This window comes from Cuculus canorus, chromosome 2, assembly GCF_017976375.1.
Source record: "Cuculus canorus isolate bCucCan1 chromosome 2, bCucCan1.pri, whole genome shotgun sequence".
Taxonomy (NCBI): domain Eukaryota; kingdom Metazoa; phylum Chordata; class Aves; order Cuculiformes; family Cuculidae; genus Cuculus; species Cuculus canorus.
Window position 1 is genome coordinate 34,173,535 of NC_071402.1, and position 27,959 is coordinate 34,201,493.

At 38.5% G+C, this 27,959-nt stretch overlaps 1 protein-coding gene and 1 non-coding gene across 3 annotated transcripts in view; one reads left to right on the forward strand and one right to left on the reverse strand.

Moving 5' to 3' along the window:
• Positions 1-10,761: 10,761 nt before the first annotated feature.
• Positions 10,762-27,959, forward strand: part of UBE2W (ubiquitin conjugating enzyme E2 W) — a 31,707-nt gene continuing 14,509 nt past the window's right edge. Inside the window, exons 1-2 of one of the 2 annotated variants that reach the window (XR_008448634.1) lie at positions 10,762-10,853; positions 27,410-27,501. Coding sequence is in view for 1 of the 2 variants with exons in the window: in XM_054059266.1 (XP_053915241.1) it covers positions 10,839-10,853; positions 27,410-27,501 (107 nt within the window). In the remaining variant the exon portion in view is untranslated. The remainder of the gene's footprint in view (positions 10,854-27,409; positions 27,502-27,959) is intronic. The other variant, XM_054059266.1, reaches the window with a different exon arrangement.
• Positions 23,427-23,545, reverse strand: LOC128851533 (5S ribosomal RNA). Its single transcript, XR_008448901.1, has one exon. It is a non-coding gene; the product is annotated as a 5S ribosomal RNA (ribosomal RNA).

Sequence of the window (27,959 nt, forward strand, 5' to 3'; positions counted from 1 at the left end):
TAAGCAGATGTTTAAGTATGTTTTGTAAATTTCATAGGTATTTCCAATGTTTTTACAAATATTTTAGGGGGAAAGGATTGGCAAGCCACTGATGTAATACTAGAGTGGAACACATCATCTCTTGGTAATTCCTGCTGGTAATTGCCTACACTATCAAATCTTTGTTCAAAACAAGTTTCCATAAAGAAAAAAAAAATTAAACTTGAGACTATAATTAGCTTTTTGTTCAGCCACAGCCTGAAGAACGCTTCTGCCAAAATCATCCGTAAATGAGAATAAATCTAATGCATCATGAAAAATGATGCAAGAACAATGTGGTTTGCCTTTTCATCAGCTGCCATTGCTTCAGCTTTGTTTTGGTCAAGACATGGTTGTGGTCTTTTATGGAAAAATCCCACTGACAGATAGTGGGACATCTTTATTGTTGTATTAACTAATGGTGAATTTAGAGGGCTATAACTCTCCTCTAAACCTGTTTGCCAGCATAAATGCAACTTTGAAGAGACTTTTATGGACAAAAGCTGGTAACTACATAGACTATGCAGTCTGCCCATGGAGGAGTTCAGTTCTGACAAATGAAATTTTACCTGGGCTTGAACAACACTTGATAGATAAGCCAACATTTGTCAATGTGTCGATAGATTATCTGACTTTTATTTACGTCACATATTTTAGCACAATTTATTGTGTTTAATGGGGGGATGTTTATGACTAGGTTGGTTTTGCACAATAAAGCTGAAGTGCATTGCAAGGTGATTGTCTGAAATCCTATATTAGAGCACTCTGGTCAGTGCTGTTAGTAACTCATTTTTGAAAGCACTAAAAAAGTCAATACAACCCAGAAGTACCATGCTTGTTGCTTTTTTATAGCCCCTAGGAATATCCTAAAAGACAAGGAGTATTGACATGGATATTTTAGTCCCAACTACATTTTGGTGTGAGCAAGTTTGAAGTTCTTTAGCCATTTCTAATAGTAGTGAAGTTAATGCGTAGAAGTTCAAAATTGAAGTAAAAAGGATGTAATTTTTAAATTTTTTTTATTGTTTCACCCCTTTTTAAAGCATTCCAATGCAATCTGCTGTTAAAATACAGTGCATTTTGTGATTCCGTACTTCAGCAGAGGTAAAATAGCTGGTTTAGTTCCGAATAAGAATTTTGTGGGTTTTACTTCAGCTTCATGTATCGTACAGTAGCTTTGAACACTCAGGAAATGCGGTAGTGTCCTAGAGCACACTATTTGCAAAACCACTGGCTGTTAAGAAAACTAACCTGCAGATTTCTAAGGGGGAGGGGGGCAGAGGGAATTAGTGCAATTTCCATGATAGTGACATGGGTATGCTATTATCAGACAATTGGAAAACTTAACCACGCTTAACCCCTGAGTTCTAAATAAATTTCAAAATTGAAAATTTTTAAACCTGTGTTTCTGTTGATTTATGACTTCTCAGAGCAAGTATTCATATGTAGACTCATAGTTGCTATAATAATTATCATTTGGGTACTAGGTGGTGGAACTGCATGTAAAAAATTAAAGGCTTTTTTCATGTTTCTGATGAACTTCATAGTTTTTAAGTGTTTAGATATCTTTGTACTCCTCTGAATTGCAAGTATTTGCAATTCTCAGAAACAAACAAATACTGAAAAAGGGTGGTATTCCTGAACGGCCCTGAAGAGGACATTTTAAAAACTTCAGATGTCCCATAATACACCCTTTTAAATTTTAAACTGAACCACTGATTTAGCCATTAAAACTTGCAGATGCTTTACTAACTGCGAGCAATAAGAAAAGTCTTGCTAGGTTATGCTTCATTGTTTGAGTGTAAGCTGCTGAAGGAGCCCCAGATGGTGTCCAACATGAAACAGTCTGTGCATCCGTAATGCTAAGAACTCCGCTCCATGACATGAATGTCATTTTTGGCTTTCAACGAAAGGAGGATTCGCCATGAAGATTCACCACAGCACTGCACTCAACAGCTGCATTGAACGTGATGTCTAAAAGGCATTTCTTAATTAATGGTAGTAAGTGTGGAACACTGGTTGCTCTATCTGTGTTTTATTATTGTATATTATGTTTCACGGGTGTAAATTGCAGGAAAATGCAGTGGCTATTTGATTTTTTTTCACCCTTTCTTGGTTTTAGTGTTCCTAATTAAAGGGGTTTCCCAACAGCTGCCTAAACCTGTTGGCTTATGCAGTAGATAAAGGGGACACAGAAATCAATGGACAGGAAATGTAACTGTTGTCCATGTTTTGTGTCCCTAGTTTCATTTACTTTGTTAAATTTGTTAAAATAAATTTTGTTAAATTTTGTTAAATGTTGCAGTATAATTTAAGACAGTAACAGCTACTTCCAAGTCAGTGAAAGCAAATGTTCGTGTGCAGATGCTAATGAGAAATAGCAGGTTTTCCTATCTGAAAAATAAGGGTGGAGGCTGTGGTGTGACCTTAATTTCGACAACTGAATGAGAGAAAAATAACAGGAATTCATTTTTCACTGAGTGGGTTTGGAAATAAAACATGCTGATTTTTAAAGACATACCAAAGCTTTGCATTAGCCAAAAAAAAAAAAAAAAAAAAAAGGCATTTAGTATTCTTTACTATGGAAAAAGTTCAACTTTTAATTATTTGGATTTTTTTGACAAATATACTGGATTAAAGTTGGTTTTCTTTTTAAATGTTGCTTATTAGGTGGCAATTTTATGGGAGGATACCAATGCTGTGAACTTGATGTGTTGCACAATGATTGGAAGAGCTAGAAAGAGAACATAGTAGATTTTGTGATTATTCTCGGTTACCTATGAATCAATTTTGAGTATCATCACTAGAGCAGCACAGGGAAAAGAGCAGTTGAGTTTTTATCAGTTTAAGTTTTAATAAGTGTTACGTGTCATGAAAGAAGGCTTTGAGTATGTTATATCTAAAACGTAGGGTTTGGTGCAATCTTTCTTCTATGGGAGAAAGGTCACTGAGATAAAAAAGATATTTCTCTCTGTCATTGCCATGTCGCTGTTTTATGTTTACAGAATGCAGGGGTTTCCTCCCACGCTACATGGGAAGAGAATCAGAGATTCAGGATCATGATTGTTCTCAGATGAAGGGAGTACTTTGACGTTGTAGCCTATTGAACTTACATACTCAGACAGTTTCCAAGATGTTAATCATGGAATGTTTTGTAGCCTCCCTTGTGGAGCGCAGAACTGTGTTTTAGATTGGTGAAAGTAACAACTGGAGAGTTTTTAGATAAATCAAAATCTTACTGTACAGTGTTAAAGTCACTGGTTTTCAGGGTAGTTTTGAGAGATAAGTGTTTTGGGAATACAGGCATGGATTAATGCTACTCCTTACTTACTTGTTGCCAATTTCTTTTTCCGCAACCAGAAGTGACTTTGAAGTTGAAAACATCAACTGTTAATTCCTTCACTGTTAATTCAAATATAAAACTGCCATTTCAGTTAAGAATTCATGGCTAAGGCTTTTCTTCCCATGAAAAAAATACTACTTCTATCCTATTTGTACTTAATTGAAAACATTTATCTCCAAAATCACCACTACACAAAACCATAAGTAATACATAATTCATGTCTTACGTTGCTTTAAATTCTTGTTACTCTGTTTAATAAAACAACGGGGTACTTGTTATGCAGGTTAATTCACTCCTATATAAATAGTTCTCAGTTTCGGTTGGTGTCACCAACCCTGAAAAATATCTAGAATCTAAATGCATTTGGCACAAAGGATTTCATTTCCCTTCTTATACAGGGAAGAACTTCTCACATTACCATACTAAACTTTCCTACAATATTTTATAGGAGTGGCACTCTATTTGAGTTATAATTATTTGTAGCAAACTACTTGAAATATGTATGATATATCAGTATTGCCCTAACATTGAAGCTGCTTTCAGATTTGTCATGGAGCGGTTCAATTATTAAAAGTATTTGACTTGTAATAGACAACTATGACTTAACAAGGGAACCGTCTAAAAATATTTAGCTGAAATAGTCAAGTAACTGCTTATCCATGGTGGGTTTGTACCTTAGCTCCATTTCACGGTAGCCATATCCCATGTGAAGTCTTGTCTTTCCCAAGAGATGTTAAATAAACAAAAGAAAGCCAACAGGCTGGACCAGTGTCATCTTGGTCTACAGGCCTGCAAAATGAAATTCTGCAAGGTCTGTAAGCAGTGTTCAGGGGCTGGTGATGGCAGTTTGATCTGTGCATTTGGAGGATGTGCTCCTTATCCCTCAGGAGCTGTGATAGCTTGTTGCACAGCTGTGTAAATTCCCCCAGAAGCCTCTTCTCCAGCAACTGTATCTTGCTCCTAGACTAGCAAGGCAAACGGGTACTTAATTTCTAAGTTCCTCATCAGTATCCTCTGAATTGGCTACAAAGTTAGTCACTTCTGTGTAATCCTAATAACAAGATCAACTAGGTATTTATCTACCTCTTTGGCTTACCTGAGAAGCCTTCAGTTCACAGGTTAAAAAAAAGCAAGCAAACAAACAACTAAATTACGGTTATATTTCAGTATTAAGGGTATTTATTATCACTGAGCAGAGCCTGAACCCTTGTATTGAGAGACACAGTAATCAAGCTGCCCACATGGGCTCTGGAAATGGGTCCTTTTGATGTGGAAGAACTTGGTAATAACGTCACCTTGCAGTTTTTAACGTATTAATCTATTTTATTGAGTAGAGGTCCTACACAATCCTCATAATTTTAGTTTTCTTATAGCTTTCATTTTTATATTTATCTTTACAGCATTTAAAACAATTACAGGGTTACTGGCTCCAAAACCATGGGATGACAATTATTACAAATTGGTCATTACAGCGTATTACCAAAACAGGCAATTCCACTCCATTCCCTGGCCACATATCCTTCTTCCCCTGAAGTAATTATAACAACTTTGTGTCCACAGATTAGGAGAAATTCTTTTTCTGATCTGATGGAAAATTATTTTGGTAGTTCAGTCTTGCTGTGAATAAGCTGAAAGCCACAGATCACACAGTTACTGTAAAATTGTCAAGTCCTATACAAGAGAAGAAATGGAAGCATATGACAGCCGAGAACAGGATGACCTTGTTCTGCAGATGCTGCGCTTAGAGCAGATCAGGAATAAGGTCAAACCTTTCCGTTAGCCTCCATTCATCCCTCTGAAAGTCCTGGGATGGAAGTGATAATGTGTCTGGATGTGTTACTAGCCAGAACAAAGTAAGATAAAAATGGAACAAACAATTGATGAAAATGCTACATTGTCACTAAGGAATAAAAGGGCACTAAAATCTTAACATGCCAAAGACATCTTGCAGATCTAGACTATCTTTCATTTTTATTTCTTTTATATTCTTGACATAAACCTGCCTTGATTTGATTCTGCATCTTTTACTTGCATCATACAGACAGCATTTCCTGCAGATGCATCAAGTTTGTGTTGATAGAACCATAGAATCATAGAATAGTTTGGGTTGGAAGGGAGCTTAAAGATCATCTAGTTCCAATCCCCTTGCAATGGGCAGGGACATCCCACTAGATCAGGCTGCCCCAGGCCCCATCTAACCTGGCCTTGAACATCTCCAAGGAGGGGGCAGTTTATCAGAAGATGTCTTTTCCACAGAGGTTTTAAACTCGGTGCCTCTCTTGTAACTGGCAGGCAGGAGTGGAAAAAGTTGGAACAATTCCTCTGAGAGGTATGTTGTCCTCCACGCTTGTGAGACACGGTTTCCAGGTTATGGTTGCCACACCACTGGAGTAACAAGGGGAGGTTAACATGTTGTACAGTGGACTTTTTTGTGAGAAGGAAATAAGGTGGAAAACTAAAAAAGTTCAGTGGACACAGAGAAAAGAAGTCAAGCTCCTGTGTTATAGTGGCAGAAACTGTGAAGAAGCAGGCAGTGATAGTTCAGTATGTAGAAGAATGATATAAAAAAAAGGGGGAGAGCAGAGGAAAAAAAAGTTTGGTAATGTTTGAAAACATTATGGATAACGGAGTGAAGGGAGTATATAATTAAAGGGACTCTAATAAACAAATGTATTTGACCTTTGTGAAACTGGCTAGATACACTAGAAAATAACTAAATAAATGCAGTTTGAACTTTTTTTTTTTCTGTAAATGTGCAAATTCTGAAGTGGATTTTTAAATCAAGTTATTGAATATTTACATAAACAATGTTAGTAGGTGGTACAATTTTCATTATTTGCTTTATATATTCTTGATATGTAAATCATAATACTGTATTTGATCAGATCAATGGAAGATAGCTTCTGAAATAATAACAAACTAAATTCCTCTTATCCCTAAAGTTTTGAATATTTGAGACCTAAGACTTCGATTCTTGAAGTCTTTGGCAAAACTTAGGTTGACTGGTGCAGGATCAGGCTGCGTTAGCCAAACACTAAAGCTTTCTATTTAAAATAACAACCAAATATGGCATTGTCTAACTCTACACCTGCAAAAGTTTAGGAAGGGTTAAGTGCAAATGTGGGTTTTTTCTACATTTTGCATAGGTAAAGGTTAACACTGAAATGAACTCCAAATTACAACATAACCAACTTCTTGTGAAATCTACCCACCCTGGGATTTTGGGCCTTTCGTTGCTGAGATTACTGAATAACTTAGATCAAAGAATACTATGAGCCATCACAAAATCAAGAATGGAACTGTATTTAAGGAAGTAAATACTGATATTCATATAAACTCTGTTAATAGTGTTTGTTTTCCTATTTGTTTCCGTTCACTTCCTTGAGGGATTGAATCCCTATAGCATTATGCACTGTACAAAAACACTTATTAAAAAACACTCTCTGCAAGCCAGGTTAATGAGACACAGGGAAAGGAGAAAAAACAATTAAAACACAGGGATAATTCTCCAGTTGCCCCTATTCCCATGATGATGATGAGCTAAAACTGTTGCACATGTATATTAGGCAATTGCATGACACCTTGAAGAACGAAGATGCGACAACAGTCATAAAAGATACCTTTGGTAGTTCTGTAAGAATAAACTACTCAAAGTGAATTTAGGGATGGGGGGATTCTGGTCACAAGTTTCAGCTGCAGAGCAGTGCTTTATTTTCTTACACACGCCGTTAATTTAGGGTGGGTAGTAATTCCTTTGTGCTTTATTGATTTTGTGAAGGGCAAACCTCCCCTTGCTTTTCACGTCCGCTCTCCTCAGGAATAGGATTTGCAGCATAGATGAAGTTACCTCAATGAACAATATTTTAGTCCAAAATGTGGTATGTGCCTTCTTTTAAATATTGCAAAGCTCTGTATGATAGAAAAAAAGCCTTCTCAAACAAGGGCAGCTAAAACCTATGATTTTTTGCTAAGGTGGCTTTTTGTCCAAAGATAATTTTTCTCTGTTACAGAGTAGAAGTCATATTTGTGCTGATTATAGTTATCTTAAGACTACAAAGTTGATCTTCTCATGCAAAAAACAACTTGCAGTCTATGATGTGTGCTGGCATTCATAAGCTTTTGCCTCTTTGTATCTTCTGACCTTGAACAGGGTTTTCTGGAATAGTGTTAAGAAACAGAATATAATGGATTGAAATCATTTTTATCTCACTGTGATTACATCAACACAGATAGTCAATATGTCCATGTTTATAGTCGAACACATGTCCACTGCTTAAAGTTGATGTTTTTGTTATCCTTGTGGCATATGGCATTAAGAAATGTATTTTAGGATAAACATATGTTTGGATCATGCAAAATAACAACATCTAGTAAAACTGAAACAGCAATGTTCCACTGAATGCTCTAACAGGCTAAGCTAGCTCTGAAGAACTGCAGGAAAAAGAAAACTCTACCAGGTTTGAATGTCTACTTAGTGTAATAAATCCTCTGCAAGCTAAATGGTGTTGCAAAATCATATTGTACATAAATACTGACGGCCTGTGAAAACACCCATAGCAAGACTCTTCCAACTTAAGTGTTATTTAAATTAAGTCAGCAGAGCAATGCCAGCTTGCACAGCATCAACAGCCCATATTTTCTGACTGAAAATTGAGGGTGAATTTAGAGCACAAAAAGTACAGGATTTGGTTTACATAATAATATTATTCCATCCTTACTTTTGGTAGGCTGGTCTCCTTTCCCACCCAAAAATTGAAACAGACTCAGTTCTGTCATTAGCAAATTGCTGCAAAGCCAAGAGGCTCATTCCCTTCTGCAGCTACTGCGCAGGGCAAGGATAGTCCTGCTGCTTTCTGTTCTTCCTTTTAAGCAAATCCCAGAAGTTTGTTTGCTCACTCTAACATTGGCAACACTACTGACACCAGGTGCAAGTTGGAAGCTGATGCCATGTTGTGTTTGCTGGGTGTGAGATCAGCAGGGAGATGGAGAGTGTCATGAGCTGTACATTCCAAAATCAGTGTCTCTATTAAATCATTGGGTTTACATATCCACTAGGATTATGAATTTTATAGACTTGGTTTTGCAAAAAACATTTCTAGGTTTATCCTGAGGACGTTAGGCCTGCAATACTATAGCTGGAATCACTGCTTAAAGAAAAGTGGTTTTGCAAGTTGATTAATGTATTGAAGCAGATTGCTTCTAATGAGTGGCTCTTGTGTATTTTCCCCTAGTTACCACAAAAATCATCCAGCGTGAAAGACAGAGGATGTTCCAGTCCAGGAAAGGAAAATGTAGATTCCAAAATGCTCCCATTTCAAACATCCCCATGATAGCTGACATGTATGCCACCAGTAATGAAGCAGCATGGGAAGCGCAGCCAAACACCTCCTCCCACCAGGAGAGCCAGTCACATACACATGGCATACCAGCCCACAGCCCCACAGTATCAGGCCGTCCCCGACTGGATACCAAGAACCCGGCAAATAAACTCTCTAGGACTCATTTTGGACTTTTAGAAAGCCAGCATCCTTTATCAGGCCTGGGCAACATGAGGACTGGTCTCTATAAATCATGTGCAATGAGATAACGAGACAAGAGCTAGTTAAAATGTATTTCCCACTTACAGGCATATGTATAAATTTTCCCAGAAATCTTATGCATATCCTATTACTTTCCAAGGACTAATTTTAATGTTATTATGAACTTTGACAACAGTCAAAACTTTTGCTAATTTGCAGCTGGTTCCAGCTCTGTGCTTGACCTTGCCTTTGAGACAGGGAAAGGCTGCGAACAGAGGTCATTATAGAAGAAGAGACATCTCTTCAGCATAGGTCTTACTTCACACAAGATGTTATCATCTTCAAAGAATGAAGAGTGCCTGGAAAAACACTGCTTGAAAGGAAGCATGCTATCAGAAGGACATTCTCTCTAACCCTCAAAAAAAATACAATTACTTAGATCATAACTCAACCCTACTTTAGCTTAAATAAAAAATATTCCAATTTTTGTAATAGTAACTACTTCTTCTATCACAGCCTTCCTGCCAGGACACAACAGCCATGAGGGGAGACCGAGGAACCTGTTAGAGGGCACAGCTGGAATTGACTGAACTCCTTACAGATGCTGCATGGGCAGATCTAAAAATCTGTACAAATGGATGCTGGGTGGAATGCCCTCCCCCAACGATGGCTGGCCCGCCATGAGAGGTGAAGGAGCAGGGGTGATACACGAAGTAGTTGCTACTACAAAACGTGGCATATTTTGATTTAAGCTAAAGTAGAGTTAAGTTTCCCTAGTGTGGCATGGGTGAAGGTTGGCTCAGATTTCAAGGCCAGGTTGGATGAGGCCTTGGGCAGTCTGATCCAGTGGGAGGTGTCCCTGCCCATGGCAGGGGGGTTCCAACTACATGATCTTTAAGGTCTCTTCCAACCCAAACTATTCCATGATTCTACTAAAAAAGAAAGTTTATGTTGTACAAAGGGGTAGATGAAGTGTTGTTGTGGTAGCCTTCTCTTTATATGAAGTACTGTCTGGAATGTGCGTGAATGACCACGGCATTGCAACGCGCAAGTGTGACTCTGCTCTGGTGTAACTAGGTGTAGTTCCATTGCACTTCTGTAAGCGAACATGTGTTGCTATATCTTGCTTACGTCACTGCTGGCATCGAGCTGCGCAGGAGTAAGGACTTCCTGAGCTATGTGGTACTTCCAGGTTAGGGATCTACACCAATTAAGTAATAGTGTGGTATTTAAGCCATTTATTAAATGTAGGGAGGTTCTGTACAGGCTTTGTTGTGGCATTTCTGCCTATATAAACAGTGCCAGACTGACAGATTTCTAAGGAATTGTGTTCTTTGAAAGGTAGACGGAATGCCCTTCTGATAGCGTGTTTTCTTTAAAACGGTGATTTTTGTAGACATTGTTCATTCTTTGAAGATGTTAACATCTTGTGTGCAGTGTGATCTGTGCTGAACAGATGCCTCTTCTTCCGTTATCACCTCTATTTGGAGTTTTCTTCTTATCTTAAAGGCAAGGTCAAGCAGAGAGCTGGAGTCAGCTCCAAATTAGCAAAAGTTTTGACTGTTGCGCAGTTTCATAATAACATTAAAATTAGACCTTGGGAAGTAATAGAATATGCATAAGATTTATGGGAAAATTTATACACATGCCCGTAGGTGGGAAATACATCCTGGCACTGGCCCCTGTCTCACTGCAAATGATTGATGGAGACCACTCCTCGCGTTGCCCAGGTCCGATAAAGGATGCTCGCTTTCTAAAACCCCAGAACGAGTCTTGGAGAGTTAATTTCCCGGCTTTTCGCTCTGGGGATACGGGATGCCCCTCGGACCCCAAGGACAGCGCGGCACCCGCCCTCTCTCCGCGCACGCGCACAGCGGCGCGGTCACGTGCCCGGGGCGGGCAGCGCTGCGTCTCGGCGGCCGCGGCCGGCGGCGCAGAGGGGCGGGGGAGGGTCCATCATGGCGTCCATGCAGGTGAGGAGGCTGCGGCGGGGCGGGGGTAGCGCCTTCAGGGCGGGGGGCTCGGAGACGTTCTCCCAGGCTCTGTGTGTGCGTGGTGGTGCGGACGGAGCGGCCTCTGGGGGCAGCGGCTGGGGGGAAAGGGGAGCCGCTCGGCGGGGCTGGGGAGGGCCGGGCTGGAGCCGAGTCGGGAAGGGGGGGGGGGGGTGGCAGACGGTGAGGGGCGAGGTAGGGCCCAGGCCGCACCGAGGTGGGGCAGCGGAGTCCCCTCACTCTGAGGAGGGGACTCTCCCGCCCCTCACTGGGGCTTCGTTGACCGCCCTGGGAGAGAGCGGCGAGTCCCGGAGACCCCTTGGTGCCGAGGGATACGTCTCGCTATTCCCTTTTCCCGGGCGGTCCTGGGGCTGCGGCACAGTAATTCTGAGGCACAGAGGTCTGGGGCAGGCGAGTTTTATCCCGAGCTGTGGAGATAAAAGCCTGCGGGGTCGTCTTTTCAGTCTGTAAATGAGATTGTCCTGTGGTATCAGTCCTGTGGGCAGGTAATGTTCGGCTTTACTTGGGTGGATGGTGCTGCTGTAGGTACAGCAGCATGAAACATCCTGCTGCTTGACAGGTATTTCTAGCTGAATTATTTATTCGTATTTCCTCCGAGGGAGTTCTCAAATAGTAGCTACAGAAATTGCTCTGAAAGAATGGATCGCTTTCCCTATGTGCTGCCCGGAGTGGGTGGTGATTTATTGGACTGGGGCAGGATAAAAGATTGCTGGCATTTGTGGCATGGCCCCTGTCTTTCCTTGTTTCACCTGTAACCGCTCTGCTTTTCCTTGTATTTTTACAGTTTTCCATTTTGTTTTTAGATCTGGATGGTCTAGCACTATTGTCTTCTTCTTTTCTTTTCTCTTTCTGGTTTTCATTTTTAACCCGCTAAACTTACATTGTTTGTTACTACTAATGGGACAGCCACGAAAGAGTGAACAAACTGAATGAAGTGAGTTTAGTTGTCCTGTTAGCCTGGATTTAGCATAGCTAAAAAGGGTTAAAATGTCAAAGCATTGTGCTTTGTGGAGTAAAAATTCTGGTCTTGAAGTTTAGAGGCATAAAGAAACTATGGTGTGTCCTTCTGGGATATATTGAAATTAAATGGGATCAAGAACTTGAACATACTGTACAGACTGTTCTTCGTTTAGCAGTAGTTCAGACAGTCTGATCTGCCTTCATTTTATCAGCTCTGTTTGGCAAACGCATTTTTGTAAAGCTGCTCTTAATGTTCAGACTTCCACAAGTGTAACTGCGAAACAGAGGCAAGAATTTATTAAGTAGTATCTTTTATAAAGCTGTGTGAAAACTATAGGAAAATGACAGATGTGAAACTTGAAGGAGGCACTCTTTGGGACTTCGTAAACCTATGCTGTGTTGCTGTCTCTGGCCTAGTAAATGACCTTCTGCAGCTTGCCTCACCCTCATTCCTGTTGCTCCCTCTGTAAAAGGGAAATAATGATTACAGGTTAAATGAGTTTGCTCAGGATATGTGAATGACAAATCTTGCCTAAAAGTAAGAGGTAGTGCTCACTTCCTGAAAATAAAACTACGGTAACTCTAATGTTGTAATTGCTTTCATTTTAGAAATACCAGCTGTAAGTCTACACTTTTTTTTTTTTTTAAAAAAGACGGTGTTCTGTTGTCTTTTAAGGAAGAGATTGAGGAAATTTATGGAGCTTTTTTATCTATATGTTGCTAGTTGTGTAACGTGTTCTGATGACTTGTCCTAAATTTAGTAAATTACTAATTTAATAATGTAGTTTAGGAAATAGGAAAAGGAATTGTTTGGTATTTTCTTTTAATAAACTGGAGACATAAAAAATGAGTAAGTGAATTCTAAAATTACTAAGTTTCTTGATAGTTGACACTTTCTCAAGTAAGCAAGATTTCAAGGCTAGAACTCTTCCATTAATTAACATTTAAATCTTCAGTGTGAAAAACATTTTACAAAGGAAGCTGTTGTATATAATTTTAAGTGGGTTTTGGTTCAGAATAATGTAATTTGTTATTATTAGTGTTGAAATTTAACATGTAACTTGCCTGACATAAAAAGGAGGCATCCTTTTTTTCCTGGTTATGTACAGTGTTTTTAAATACTCAGAGTTTAACTGAAATTAACCAGTAATTTATCACCATGCCATTATGGCAGTATTACGTATTTTTCTGATAAGAATGGTAAATTGGCACATTAAGTAATTTTTATTCACTTACTAAACGGCTGTAATTTATACAGCAATGTATGATGCCCTGTTATGTATGATGTTAATTACATCTTATTTTTACAGATCCAGTGAGATTTCTTTGATTAATTTAAAGCTAGAATTATCTGATTAGGCTGACTTAGAACAGGCTGATCAGATAATTCTAGCTTTAAATTAGTTTGGAAACTAATAAATTGCCTCTTTTTGCCAACAACAATGAACATCAGCCTGAAGAGCCACTGCCCTTCAGTTGATGCACAGTAACTTGTAAAACTTGGGAGTTTGAGCCTTTACCTGTGTAGTTTAAATTTATTGTGATCTTTGTCCGTGTGGACATTCTTTAGTGGTAGTTCTCTGTTATCCTTTTCTTTTGGAAAAACGGAAGGCAATGTTGACAAGATCCTGTGTCTTGTTTTCTAACAACCATGTTGTTTTGTTCAAAGTGGGGGCTAATTTGACACTGGTTTGTGTAACTTTTAAGAAAAAAGAAAATATCAATTGCTTAAAAACAAACAAACAAATCACCCAAACAAACCTTGAAAGAGAAGCCCAAGCTTGTGCAGCTTTTCTGGAAGAAAACCAGAAATGTTCTGGAAAGTTGTAAGTAGTATAGAACAAGCAAATAGAATAGATTTGCTTTAGAAAATTCAGTATAGGACCTGAAATCTTAAAGCTATAGATAACATAAAAATGTGGTAAATAAACAATAAAGGGTTGTTTTTAGAACAGCTGGAAGCACAGAACTTTGCCTTTAGAATGGAAGAGCAGGTCAAAAATAGAACCCAAGAAGTTCAGTTGAAATGTATGGAAAATATATCATTGCTCTACAGAGTGTTAGATAATTAAAGCCTTTCCCTCAACCCACACATATCAAGTGTTTGCGTATTAAACTCAAAAAGATTAGCTTTATCCATGGTGCTCACATTTTAACTATAGAATCATAGAATAGTTGGTGTTGGAAGGGGCTTTAAAGATCATCTAGGTCCAATTCCCCTGCCATGGGCAGGAACATTCCACTAAATCAGGCTGCCCAAGGCCTCATCCAGCCTGGCCTTGAACACCTCCAGGGATAGGGCATCCACAGCTTTCCTTGGCTACTACCATTTGCCTTTCCCCTAATTTCATTTTTAATACCAAGTTACTTCAAATCCTGAATTATGACTGGACATATTGAACCAGCTTTCCAGAAACATGTCTATGAAAACAGTTTTGCGTTTGAATTTTATCACTGAATAGCCTCTGGTCTTTTCTTTAGACACTTGAGATTGGTAAATGTAGATATTCAAATCTGATTAAATACAGAGCTAATGTCATTAATCGCATACACAGCTTTAGTAGAGAGCGTAGAATGTTAGCCTTCACCATGTGTATGTTATCAGGATTCTTTTGCCCTTGAAAACGGCATGTTTGTGGGACGCTATCAAAATAAATGCACACATGATGATAAAAAGTGCTGCTTGAAAAGTTTTGCTACAGCAATAGATTTTTTTAAAAAAATGTGTGTGTAAACAGGCATTTGATAAAATAATTGTGCTAGGTGACTATACAGAAGTTATGCTACCTTGAGGTCACCAGGAGCTTTTCTTGCAAAATGCAGGCCAGTAGCAATACAAAAGCTTCCCCCAAGTTTCCCCCCAACGTTTTCAGCTAGTGGGGTATGGGATGGGGAAAATGTATTCAAGCCACTGAAATCGGAAGAAAAATTGCTTTGTAATTACATTATAAGAAAATATTATGCTCTGGATATTCCCATGTTTGGTTAAACTTCCTTCGTTCTATTCTTTACCTGTTCTTCCAGTCTCAGCAGAAGTTTTGTGTTTCTAGCTGTTCGTCAAACAATTGCTTATTGCTTAATTTTTTAACAATATGGACAATATTTTTATTTAATAATTTTGAACTAGTTTTCTCTTTACAGCCTTGTCCAGGAAAAAAATACAAACTATTTATAATATATCTTAAAAAAAAACCCCAACAAACCCAACTTTAAGTGAGGAAAGCTTTCAGTTAACTGGAGCTTCAGTAATAATGCATGTGTGTTCTGTACTGCTGAATGTCACGGTACAGGGTGCTATTTGTGTTATTTCAAATAAAAGTAAAAGTTTAAAAATAAAGGTAAAATGAATGGTTACTGTAATTACGTAACTAATTTTGGCATATAAACACAATGTAATTCTTGGTAATTAATAACAATTTGAAGTATTTAGTCGTGCCATTGGTGAAATACAGTTGAAGATAAAATGTCAATGAGTTTTTTTTTTAAACTGAAAAATGTAAGTACCATAATTGAGACCAGAATGAGTGGAGAGTACAAAACATTTCTCCTCTACTAAGAGGTTGTTAGTCCTTTGTGACCTTCAGTTATCAGTCTGTACTGATACATGGTATATAAGTTGGGCATCTAGCCATGCTACAGTAGAATAAGATCAATGCAAAATTTGTAGTTATGTTACCAAGATAAGTTAGTTTTATCTTGGTATTTTATTAATAAACTTTTTAATTGAGTTGACTATCAAGTGAAATTTAAAATTTATATTCTTTTAAGTCAGTAAAGATAAATGAAATCAAAATTGGGCTGTGTGGATTCTCACCTGCTTATTTTTATATCTGCTTGCATAAACAGAATTTTGGGAAACACTTTGCTGTGTAGCAACTGCACAGTTTTTGAGCTGGAATGGAAGAATTCACTTCCAAGAAAGAAAGAGGTGGCAGATGAGGTTACTGAAACTGATGTCCCTGAGTGTTTTCAGCAGATCTTTATTCAAAATAGACCAACTGTACAGCTAAATAATAGAAAACCATGAGTTTTTTCAACCTTTTGCATTGAATGTTCATATCTGATGAATATGTATATTATTTAAATCAGGAAAATAAAAGCAGGCAGATATTTATTGTAAAGAATAGTTATTCCATTTGGTTGTAAATATTTTTTGCTCAGAGTTTAATAATGTCTTGTACTTGCTTTTAGGTCTAGCTATGCAAGCTCTGAGAATGGGAAAAGAGAAAACAATAGGCTTGCAAAAGCCAAGGAGTGTTGTCTTTTTGAGCCGCTCCCTTGGAAAGTTCTGTGAGATTGTAATTAATAAGCTAAAGCAGCTTAGCTCAAACAGTGTGTGAAGCTTGGTGATCCAGCACTTTCTTTAATTGTTTGCTCAAATTCTACCGAGCTAAGACTTTCAGACTAAAGGATCTTCAGTATATACTAGATGGGTATAGGCTGTGCTGGTGAATTCTCCTGGAGATTGTGATTAAATTACCACTGTTAATACGAAAGAGAGAAGGCCCAACTTCCATTGAACTTACTGATAGTTTACATTGTATTCAGCAAATACAAATATGCTTGATATAATGATCGCGTGTCTTATATAGCCTTGGTTTACAACCGAGAGACAAGCTTTCAAGAAGTTTACAGGCTGAAGTATTGGGGAGAGGGTGATGAAGGTCTTTTGCTTGATAATTGGAGCTGAAAATTTTGTACATCTTGCATGGGTTTGGAGTAGTGGAGCACTGTGACAGAACTGTCAGCTGGGGGTTGGGTTTTTGCCTTTTGAAGGGAAGAAGAGGCAATATTATGTGTTCATTTTAACCTGTTACAATTTCATTTGTTAAAAACAAATGAAAATAAATAGGTTAAATATTTTATTTTTAAAAAAGCCAGAAAGCAGTCTTTAGTGATAGAATGAAGGTCAGACAGCCTGTCTTCTGCCACTTTAGGTAGTTGACAGCTTTCAAAAGGTATTGTGGAATCTGTGCCAGTTTTTGCAGCTTTTCCCTTTGTTTTTGTTTGCTTTTTCTCTGAGGTGACCTTAATTACTGAAATGAGAAACAGTTTTTGGTCTGGGGTGGCAGGGGAAGAGAGGAGGGAACCTTGCAATTTGCCTCCTTGGGAGCAGTATTAATGTGTTAGAAAAAAAAGGGCAGAAGTTAGCAGTGATAGAGCAGGAATGTGTGACGCCTTATTTTTGATGAGTAACGATCTGATGGAAAATACTAGCTGTTCACCCTTTCTTACACTGTTAAACATAATTCTGTTCCTCCTTGGGTGATTACAAACACAAAGTTGCTTGTTATCTTTTTTATTCAACTTTACTAAAAAATGCTACTAGATCAGCCTCAAGGAAAAAATCCTTTATATGTATCAATAAATAAATGTTGATGATAATTTACTAAAGTATAGCCAATGTTTTAAAAGTCTGCTGGAATAAAATGCTTCGTAGACTTTGATGCTACTAGTTCACATAGAATTATTTCTTCTGAATAAGAAATAATGAGAAAGGACAAGGACACTGAATGGATTGAGGTTTCCTAAGTTAGAAATTCTCTCCCTATCATATTTAGGGATATGAATTTGATGAGTATTTAAATTTTGTTACAGTTTACAGCTTCCAGTATTTTGACCCTTTTCTTTCCAAAAGGCTTTTTGTCAGAGTACAGCGTTTTATCGTCGTTATCAACCTTTGGAATGGTTTTTATAAGGATGAGAAATTCCCTGGTAGACTTATGGTTGCCCTCATCATGCCAGGCTTTGATATTGTCTTAAATTAATTTTTCGAACTGAAGCAGTTCAAATAATGCCAGACTTTTGTCCTTAAAAGACAAAATTATATATGTTTGACTTCTTAGTACTGTGTGAAGCTTGTGCTGGGCGTTGGTACATTTGACGGCTGCATTTATAAAGCAGATGACTAGCTGTCAGTTTAATTTTTTTCTTCATTAGTTGATTTTACTTTATTTGCTTTAAAATGACAGGTTCATTGCACAAAATTTGATTATCAGGAAAAAGCTTTTCAGACTGTGGAGTACAGTGTTTTGTGTGTCTGTGTAGTTAGTGGTTTATCTCTAATTATGTTTTAGTTCTGATTTCAGGTTGATCTTGTTTCTTAGTGAGTTTAAGTCAAGCGTATTATTCCCTTTAGAAGAGGACTGTGTTGCTTTGACCTTCCAATCTAATATTTTAGAATGTCTTGGAGCATGTGAAGACATGCTGTTATCAAATAGAGAAGTTGACAGTCCTTCCTCCCACTCCCTCACCCTCCAATCCATAACCTAATGAAATTTTCAAATTCTTAGAAAAACAAGGGACTAGTAGTGAAATCGTACTTCTAAGTAGCTTCTTAAAAAATTCATACGTTCTCTTCTGGTTCCTTTAAAAAGAGAGAAATGTACAAAATGCCTGACATCCACGACTTGAAGTATGCATTGGTCTGAGAACACAACACTAGAAACTGGGTTGCCAGATGTTAACATGTTTTATTAGAAATGAGAAGGAGGAGACTAATCTGCTTCTGCATTCTCAGTACAGATTGAAAACCTGATATTCAGCCAAAAATAGCTAAAACTGAAAAACAATTCTTCAAATTCAAATCCTGGTATTATTATTTTTATCTTTTTATGGATAGAGTGCTTTGTGAAATGGTTTTGTTATGTGTCCTGCTGAAGCTTTACCTGGGCACATCCAGTCAATTATCTTTCTTTCCTCCTCTGGGCCTTGGTTAAAGTGTTACCATTAGAACTTTGATTAGGGAAAAATGACCCAGGATTGTGATAAGCAAGTATCTGGGTGGCTTGTGAATTTGGGAGTCTGAGCCAAATGATTTCACCTCTGCAGGGGCTTTCTTGAATCACCAGATCGGTTGAGAATCAAAGGATTTTTTTAATTTGTGAGAGCTGTTTCTTTCATCTTTTCTTTAGATTTGTTTAGCAGCAAGATAGATTGTAGCAGGTAATGTTGTCTTAAGTGTCACTGGTTTTAGTCTTCACCTTGTTTTTCTTGTGTTTGAGGGCTTTTTAGTATTTAAATTTAAGTTTCCAATTAGAGAGTAACATACAATCTGTTCCAGCAATACTTATGCTGTTAAAAATTATTTTCTGTAGAGGAATTTTATTAGAAAAATAGGGCATCTACCCAGTGTTTAGGACTTCGTATTCTGGATTTAAGATACATTTCAGTAAGAAATGTGTGAATGGAAGAACCAAAATATCGAAAATAGAGTTGTTACTGGTCTTACTCTCTCAGGATAGTGGGTTATAGTAGCAGACTTAGTAAGAGTTTTGCTTGTCAAACAACATGGTGGTGTTGTAACAACTTTGTTGTTGCAGCCTGTTAACTCCTCCTGTTCTGGTGCAAGGTTACTCTTTGCCCCCTTTCAGTGAGAGCGTGCTTGAAAAAAAAGGCTATCTCCTGCATGCAAAAATTTCTTCAAAACAGAAAGGATGTTTTTTTTGTGAAACATTTTGTGTGTATTTGAATGGGGGAGGAGAGTGACAGCCTGTAGCTTGTAAGTGAGATTTAAATTCTTTTCCAGGGCTTCATTATAGGACTGACAGTGCTTTTGTGCTAACAGAGTTTGCTGGGTACATTTAAATCTTTGAATGTGGAAGAGAACATTGGTAGATACTGAAGGAATATTGTTAGATCTCCCTAGGATGTAGTGTTTTTACCAGCATAAAATATAAGAACGGGACCCCTGTGGGCTTGATTTTTAACTTTTAACTATTTGTGTTAGTTTTTCTTCCTCTTCGATTTCCAAGAGAGATTAAGATTTGAGTTTTCAGTGTCTAGGAAGGCTTGGCCTTAGAGGGGTACTCCTCCTTACATCATCACAACAAAGAGAAGGGAATTTGAGTACATGGAAACAGGAGGTTTCTTACGAAAATCAAGTGCAGATGTTTTGGACACCCAGGCTTTTTAGTCTGTAAAACTGCTGTTCCATCTTTCAGTTTCTTCATAACCTCATGATACTCCCTAACTGACCTTGGCTAGTAGAGTCCCTACCGCTCCAGGTGAAAAGGCTACTACATTCCAGGTTAATCGCCCATCACAGCTTGTTTTAGTGGTGAAAGGAGATGTGGTGATGGAACACTTCCTCCAACAGCAGTGAACGGAAACTGTTTGCCCATTTTCTGCTTTTCCCTCTACTGATAGGTTTCTGCTCTACTGGTAGAGGAAAAATTGCCTTTGCACCAGCTGTTTTCTATCAGATTCTTACCACCACCATTAATATATCCTGTCTTATACTGAATCTCCTTTTGTTTAATCAGCTGTTATCATTCTTCCTTTCTTTCTCTAAAAACAACAACAAAAAAATAGAAAGTCTCAAAAATAGTCTTTCAAGTCTATAATAAGGCTTCTTTCTAGATGGAATATTTGACTAAGATAGCTCATAATTTTGTTTACCTGTTTAAGGTATTCCCTATTCAAATCCTTGCACATCTCGTGCAGCCTTTCTTGAAAGGCCAAGAAGTGGAACATTAAAGAATTGCAAGGATGAGATAGTTGAATATATGCATTGATCTCATAGTCAGTTTTATTTTATTTGTATCATTTACCTTTCTAAAGTTTGTATTTTCAGCTCTGAGTAGATAATAAGCCAGGAGTATGGGCACACAGTCAGACTTGATTGGATTATGGTGTTAATATTTTACTGCTAATCAACAGAACCAGCGTAACAGTGTATGTACCTATGCTTTGCCCATTCCTATTATAAAATATAACAAACTAACTGATTCATTGGCTATCTTGGTTTCTGTTGGCTATATGTACATAGTTAGTACTTGGTAGTGACCACTATAACTAAGAGGACCTTGCTTTTGCAGTGTGCACATGTTTCTGTTTGCATATATCTTTGTTAAACTTTAACTCTCTAGGCTCCAGTTTTCCAAGGGAGGGGCAAAGCTGTTCTGACAATGAGCTTAGACTGAAAACTCTTAAAATATACATCTGATATTGTCATACTCCTTTTTAAAGGCATTTAGAAAGGTAATTTTCATGTACCTACAAGAGCTAGGTAAGTTTTCATGGCAGGGGAGGAAAATACCTTTCACTGCACTGTTGCATTGTAAGGGAATGTGGTTAAAGTCTATCTGCTTGTCCATCCATGGATATGATCCCTGTTTATGGTAGAATCAGAAAAAAAGATCCCTGGTTTGGGGCAGTGTGTTGGTGATATTGTCATATGCTTTAGGAATATAGGTCATTGCCTTTTGAGGTAGTGGACAGGAACAGACCAGTGAAATAATTTTGTATGTGTTAATAAAGATTTATGTGATATATAAGATCTAGCTCAGTGGTGCACAGTAACCAATCTGATTCTGGGAGATGCATTCTGAAGTATTCATGTTGCCAGGCTCCAAATGTCCTCCTGTCCTAAATTGCTACCCTCTCCCCCTTTTCGTATATTGCATCTTTTTATATGCTTCTGCCCTGCCTTCTTCTTTATATGGTTCATTAGAAATCAGCACAAGTGAGAACTCAGCTATGGCATTTGAGATGTTACCACACCATTTCCAGAGGTGGCCAAGTAAGATATTTGGCTGTGTATGCAAGCACGTAGCCAGCAGTTTGAGGAAAGTGATTCTTCCCCATGCTCTAGCACTGGATACCACATCTGGAATAATGACATCAGGGAGTCCTGGTACAAGAAAGTTGTTGATGTACTGGAGTGAGCCCAACAGATGGCCACCAAGGTGGTTGGGGCTGAGCTACATGACATATATGACATATATGACATATATGTCATGTAGCTGACTGGTTTTCTTCAGCCTTAAAAGAGAAGGCAAAGGGAAGATGTTGCTGATGCCTCCGACAACCTACTGGGAGGGTGTTATGGTAAATGGAGCAACAGTAGGAAGATAAGGGGCAACAGACACAAACTGGAACATGAGATATTCCAGAAAGATATAAAAGAAACACTTTACACCATGAGGGTGGTCAATACATTCTAACATTAAACGACAATTTTCTACATATTAGTTAACCATGCTCTTATAACATTTTTTTCAGTATTTGCAGGAATTCTGGTTGGTATGCTGTGATGCCCTCTATAGTGTTTTTTCCAGTTCACAGAATCACAGAATCACAAGGTTGGAAAGGACCCATTGGATCATCGAGTCCAACCATTCCTAACACTCCCTAAACCATGTCCCTAAGTACTTCATCCACCCGTTCCTTAAACACCTCCAGGGAAGGCGACTCGACCACCTCCCTGGGCAGCCTGTTCCAGTACCCAATGACTCTTACTGTGAAGAATTTTTTTCTGATATCCAACCTGAACCTCCCCTGACGGAGCTTCAGGCCATTCCCTCTAGTCCTGTCCCCTGTCACTCGGGAGAAGAGGCCAGCTCCCTCCTCTCCACAACCTCCTTTCAGGTAGTTGTAGAGAGTAATAAGGTCTCCCCTCAGCCTCCTCTTCTCCAGGCTAAACAACCCCAGCTCTCTCAGCCGCTCCTCATAAGACTTGTTCTCCAGCCCCCTCACCAGCTTTGTTGCTCTTCTCTGGACACGCTCCAGAGCCTCAACATCCTTCTTGTGGTGAGGGCCCAGAACTGAACACAGTACTCGAGATGCGGTCTCACCAGTGCTGAGTACAGAGGGAGAATAACCTCCCTGGACCTGCTGGTGACCCCATTTCTGATACAAGCCAAGATGCCGTTGGCCTTCTTGGCCACCTGGGCACACTGCTGGCTCATGTTCAGTCGGCTGTCAACCAGCACCCCCAGGTCCTTCTCTTCTGTGCAGCTCTCCAGCCATTCTTCCCCCAGTCTGTAGCGCTGCATAGGGTTGTTGTGCCCCAAGTGCAGGACCCGGCATTTGGCCTTGTTAAACCTCATCCCATTGGTCTCGGCCCAGCAGTCCAGCCTGTTCAGATCCCTTTGCAGAGCCTCCCTACCCTCCAGCAGGTCGACACTTCCTCCCAGCTTAGTGTCATCTGCAAACTTGCTAAGGGTGCACTCGATGCCTTCATCCAGGTCATTGATAAAGACATTGAACAGAGCTGGACCCAGTACTGAGCCCTGAGGAACTCCACTTGTGACTGGCCTCCAGCTGGAGTTAACTCCATTGACCACCACTCTCTGGGCCCGGCCATCCAACCAGTTTTCAACCCAGGAGAGCGTGCACCTGTCCAGGCCAGAGGCTGACAGTTTCTGCAGCAGAATGCTGTGAGAAACTGTGTCAAAGGCTTTACTGAAGTCCAAGAAGACTACATCCACAGCCTTTCCCCCATCCAGTAGTCGAGTGATTTTGTCATAGAAGGTGATCAGGTTAGTTTGGCAAGATCTGCCTTTTGTAAACCCATGTTGACTGGGCCTGATCACCCGGTTCTCTTGCGTGTGCTTCATGATAGCACTCAAGATTACCTGTTCCATGACTTTCCCTGGCACTGAGGTCAGACTGACAGGCCTGTAGTTCCCCGGATCCTCTCTGCAACCCTTCTTGTAGATGGGCACAACATCAGCCAGCCTCCAGTCTAGTGGAACTTCCCCAGTCAGCCAGGACCTCTGGAAGATGATGGATAGGGGTTTGGAAAGGACATCCGCCAGTTCCTTCAATACTCTTGGGTGGATAAAAATAAGCCTACAGCACCCGGTATTCCCAGGCGGTCTCCCATCCAAGTACTAACCGGGCCCGACCCTGCTTAGCTGCCGAGATCGGACGAGATCGGGCGTTCTCAGGGTGGTATGGCCGTAGGCTGTAGGCCAGTTGCTATAGAGTACTCTGTAATATCTTCTAGAAAAGGTTGTAGGCTGCTATTTGTTATTCTGTACAGGAATAATTGAGTTGATGCTTGATAAAACAACCCAAATTTTGAAAGAACTCTACTGAAAGCGTAGTAAAGATACTCAGCTGTGTTCATTAGATAAGGTATGATTAACTTGTATGGCATCGTTAGTAGAATAGCAGTGTTGTAAAATAGATACTATGTTTTATTATTCTAATTGGAAGAAACCCAAATAAGGACTTGTAGTCACAAAAGTATCACATCTTAAATGTTTATCAGTTGATGTAATAGAAGTATTTCTCTTTGTGTAGAGACTTTGCCTTGCTTCTATCTGTAGTGTCTAGAATAATACTTATGAAATCTTTGAAAGCACTTTTTCCCCTTAAGCTGTCCAACACTTTCAGAGTTCATGTCATTATGGGGACTGGAGAAATGTATGAATTTATTATGAAATGATATTTTTGTCTTTTAATTGCAAGAGAAGTTGTCCAAGATAGTCAGTATAGCTGGAGAAAATAAGAATGAAAAGATTCTGTGCCAACTCTGATAGCAGTTGTTGATCTTGTGTCCTGATTGCCTGCAATTGTGGGGTGAGTTCCTCTTCACTGAGGACAGTGGTGTTTGAGGATCTTTTCCTTCTTCCTTCCCCCAGTTCTGCCTTACCCTTAAGAGGAGCAATGTTGACATGCATGAAATCTGTCAGGGCGTAGTTTAATGGAGAACACAGCTGATACTTCAGGTAGGCATAGGGCTAGAGTGGTTACAGTAAGACTGCAGGGTGTAACACCATTTGCTGATACTTGGTCCTGTTTGGGACATTGCTCTGAATGAAAAACAAGTCCAGAAGAGCTGTGGGCTTCTTGACCTCTGCATCCCCTCCCTACCTGTCCAGCATGGAGCTATGCCTAGGAACTTACTGTTAATCAGAATCACACTGGAGTTTTCTCTATATAATGGATAATCATAGTCAGGTTTTATTTGTGGATTCCCTTATTTCAATGTGATAAATTCCTTTGCCAAAGGGTTTTTTTTTTTTTTTTTCCTTTCATTTTGTTGCAACAGTAGCAATGATATAAGCTTGCTTTTCTGGGGGACTTACTATTGAGTTTCTTTTGCTTAATAGCCAGATAACATCTGTTTTCTACTGAATGTGCTCTTTCAGCTTTATATGAGAATTACATGGATGGGGTTTTAATTGATATTCTCACTGACAGCTGCAAATACAAGTCAAAGTGAGTGTATGTTGATGCTTGCTTGAAAGGGCTAACTTGGAAATGATAATTTCTTTCTTTTGTCTTTAAAAATATGATTTTATTTCCTGTGATACTTTTGACCCCAAATGTAAATTGTATCTCCTGTTATTTTTTCTGGGATGCATTTTTGAATCTTAATATGTTTTATATTTGAACTGATGAGAAACAGTGTGTTGTCTGTGTTTAATGGACAGGCCCCCATAACAGTGTTGGCAAATACTTTAACATCAGAGGAAGAAAGCACTTCAGTGATACTCTGCTGATCAAGTACATGTTTCAGTATTTCCCTCCCTCCCCCGTCTCCTTGGGTTACTGTTTTTTTTTTAGAAAGAACCATAAATATTATGTGAGAAGTGAAAAGCTGTAAAGCAGTGGGAGAGAATATTTTTGCACTGGTGAAATGGATAAAAGGGTGACTGTGACTGCATTAGACTGAAAAAAGATGGTTACTGGAGGAAAGGATCAAAAGTCCAAGCTTCCATTGACAGGGTACTTTGTGCTGGTAAATTGGGGTATTGGGTAGGAGATGAAAGAAACAAAATTTCCTCTTTCGAAGATACTATGATCAAATACTGATACCTTAATCTGACTGTTTTAAATTTAATTTTACACTAGATTTTATGTTCTTTTATAAAGACAGAGGTGTATAGTTGGTCTACATCTATAATTAAATTGATCTCCTGAATTATTTGCTGTTTTCATATACATTTGTTGTTTACTATTTTTTTGCCTAATGTTCCCATATCCCTTCTTGAAGGGAAAGAGTTTCAATTTTCCTTATCCTATAAGATTCTCATCTCTGAACTTCTAAAATATTTCTGTATATGATGATCTATATGACAAAGTGTAGCCAGGTTCACTACCACTGAGGTGTTTTTGATGGTGGTCTTGGAAAGTGTCAGAAAGGGAGTTGGTTTGAAAACACATCTGCCTCCTTTTACAAAAAGGAAAAAGGTAAAATCCTTTTACAAGGATTTGTAAAATGGTTTGGAACATGCAATTTACTTAATAATAGTGATGTTAAACACTGTTGGTTTTTAATCTGAAACTTTCCTAAACTGTGCAGAAACCAAAAGATGAACACGAGGAATCTCATGTGTCTTTCACTGTGTTAACAATGTATGTAGCTTTCTTACAAAAAAGCCAGCATTGCCTTTTGCCGTTTATTTATATCTGTACACCAATTATAACTGACTTTGAAATTCTTTTGTGACATGACATTTTACTTCAAAACATATTTGTTTAATTGCTTGCAAATAAAAGACTTTAAAGTGTGTATCTGAGTTCAAGGTAGGAACTTTTGAAGTAGAAGCCCAAAGCAAGTTTTCAGGGCTGCTTGATAGAAACAAAGTTATTTCACAACGTACATTGTCAATGTATGAGAGCCTTTTCTTTAGGAGTTGTCTGTCTGAATTTATTTTAGTTCTATTTCATAGATATAATGAGATAATGAATCACTTCTATGTTAAAAACTAAGCACTTTATCTTCCCCTGTGGATTTTTTATTTTAAGTTCTGCTAAGCACCAGAAATGCTGTTTGGAATATTAGCCAAAACAGCTACAGATATGTGATAAACCCGACAGTTTTAAAAAAATTTATATTGAATCAGAATTAGATACTAAACCTACAGACCATGTATTTTTATTCCTCCTGAGCATATGGTCATTTTGAAGATGGAAGTGGACTAGTAGGCAGTAAACCTTAAAATTGCTGGCAGAAAAAAAAGAGTAAGAAATGAGAAAGCCTTGAACTTTCCGTTATCTAGATGGCTTGGAAATGACAAAACATATTGCATAACTGTTTACATGGAGAAAATACACTCTGAAAGCCATGCCAATGATAGCACTTCACAGAAGCTGAATTTCCCTAGCTGCATAGATTGTAAGAAGCAGTTCTGGTAGTTTTTACAGAAGCGGCTGATTGCAGTTAGTGATTTATCCCTGTCAAAATAGGTAAATGTTGTTACCTGAGCTACTGTGATACAACACTTTTCTAAACACCAGAACTCTGTAGGTTCTAAGATGTGGTCACTATAAAGACGTGTGTTCTGTGTGTCACATAGTCTTGTTTTAGTTTAGTGTTCTGTGCTCTGGGATTACCTAGAACAAGGCAAAGGCTTGCACAGATGCCAGGTAGAAGTGTCTTAAATTATCTAGAGAAGGCAGAGTTGTGCTGTTAAAAATCTTGGAGAATTAATTGTAAATCTGATGCTGTCAGGGGAATATGACATGTTCTTTGCCAGATGTAGAGCTCTGATTGACATCTTCGTAATATGACAAAGTCATGGATACCTCTCTGTTTTGTAACGCATCAGTTCTTCACTTAGCAGTATTGCAGATGTTATTGCAAATATGACTGCTATTGCATTTTACCAAAGAAGTAAGTTTAAGGCCTGTAACTTTTCAGTTGAATTTTTAGGACAGGAATCTTCCCTCTCTCACCTTTCAATATCACTTTGTAATTAGATTTTTCAAATAAAACTATTTTTACCTTTCTATAGTTGACAAAATATACTTTAATGTGCATGTTTATTGTTGAACTTTATTTAATATGTCAAATACTGTATACAATTTCTTTATAGAAACGATTGCAAAAAGAACTATTGGCATTGCAAAATGATCCACCTCCAGGAATGACTCTAAATGAAAAGAGTGTACAAAATTCAATTACACAGTAAGTATATATACTGTTTAATTTTTGCTGTCAAACTGAAAAGCATAAGTAACGGAAGTTCTTTGTATGCCGCTTCCACTACTTATTCCAAGTAACATTCTGATTTTTTTGTTTTTAGTCTAGGGAGTGAAACGTTGCTCTACTTAATGAGCACATTGCAGTAATGGGCCGGACACTCTCGGGAACTGAATAGTGGATTCATTAAGTTTTTATTAGGCATTTTACTGTCTAACAAAATGTCAGTTGGTAAAGCTTCTGCATATTTTAAAATAAAATAATTTAACAGTCTTTCATAGCTACTAACCTCTGAAACCCCTATAGACTTGTTGAAATAATGGAGTAGCTGTTTTAGAGTTTCTGTGTTATTTCTGTTGAGTATGTTTTGTAGCTGTTAATTTCCATTTGCGTTCTTTCACTAAAGCAAGTGGAGGACACTGCTTAAAGACTGAAGTTATTGC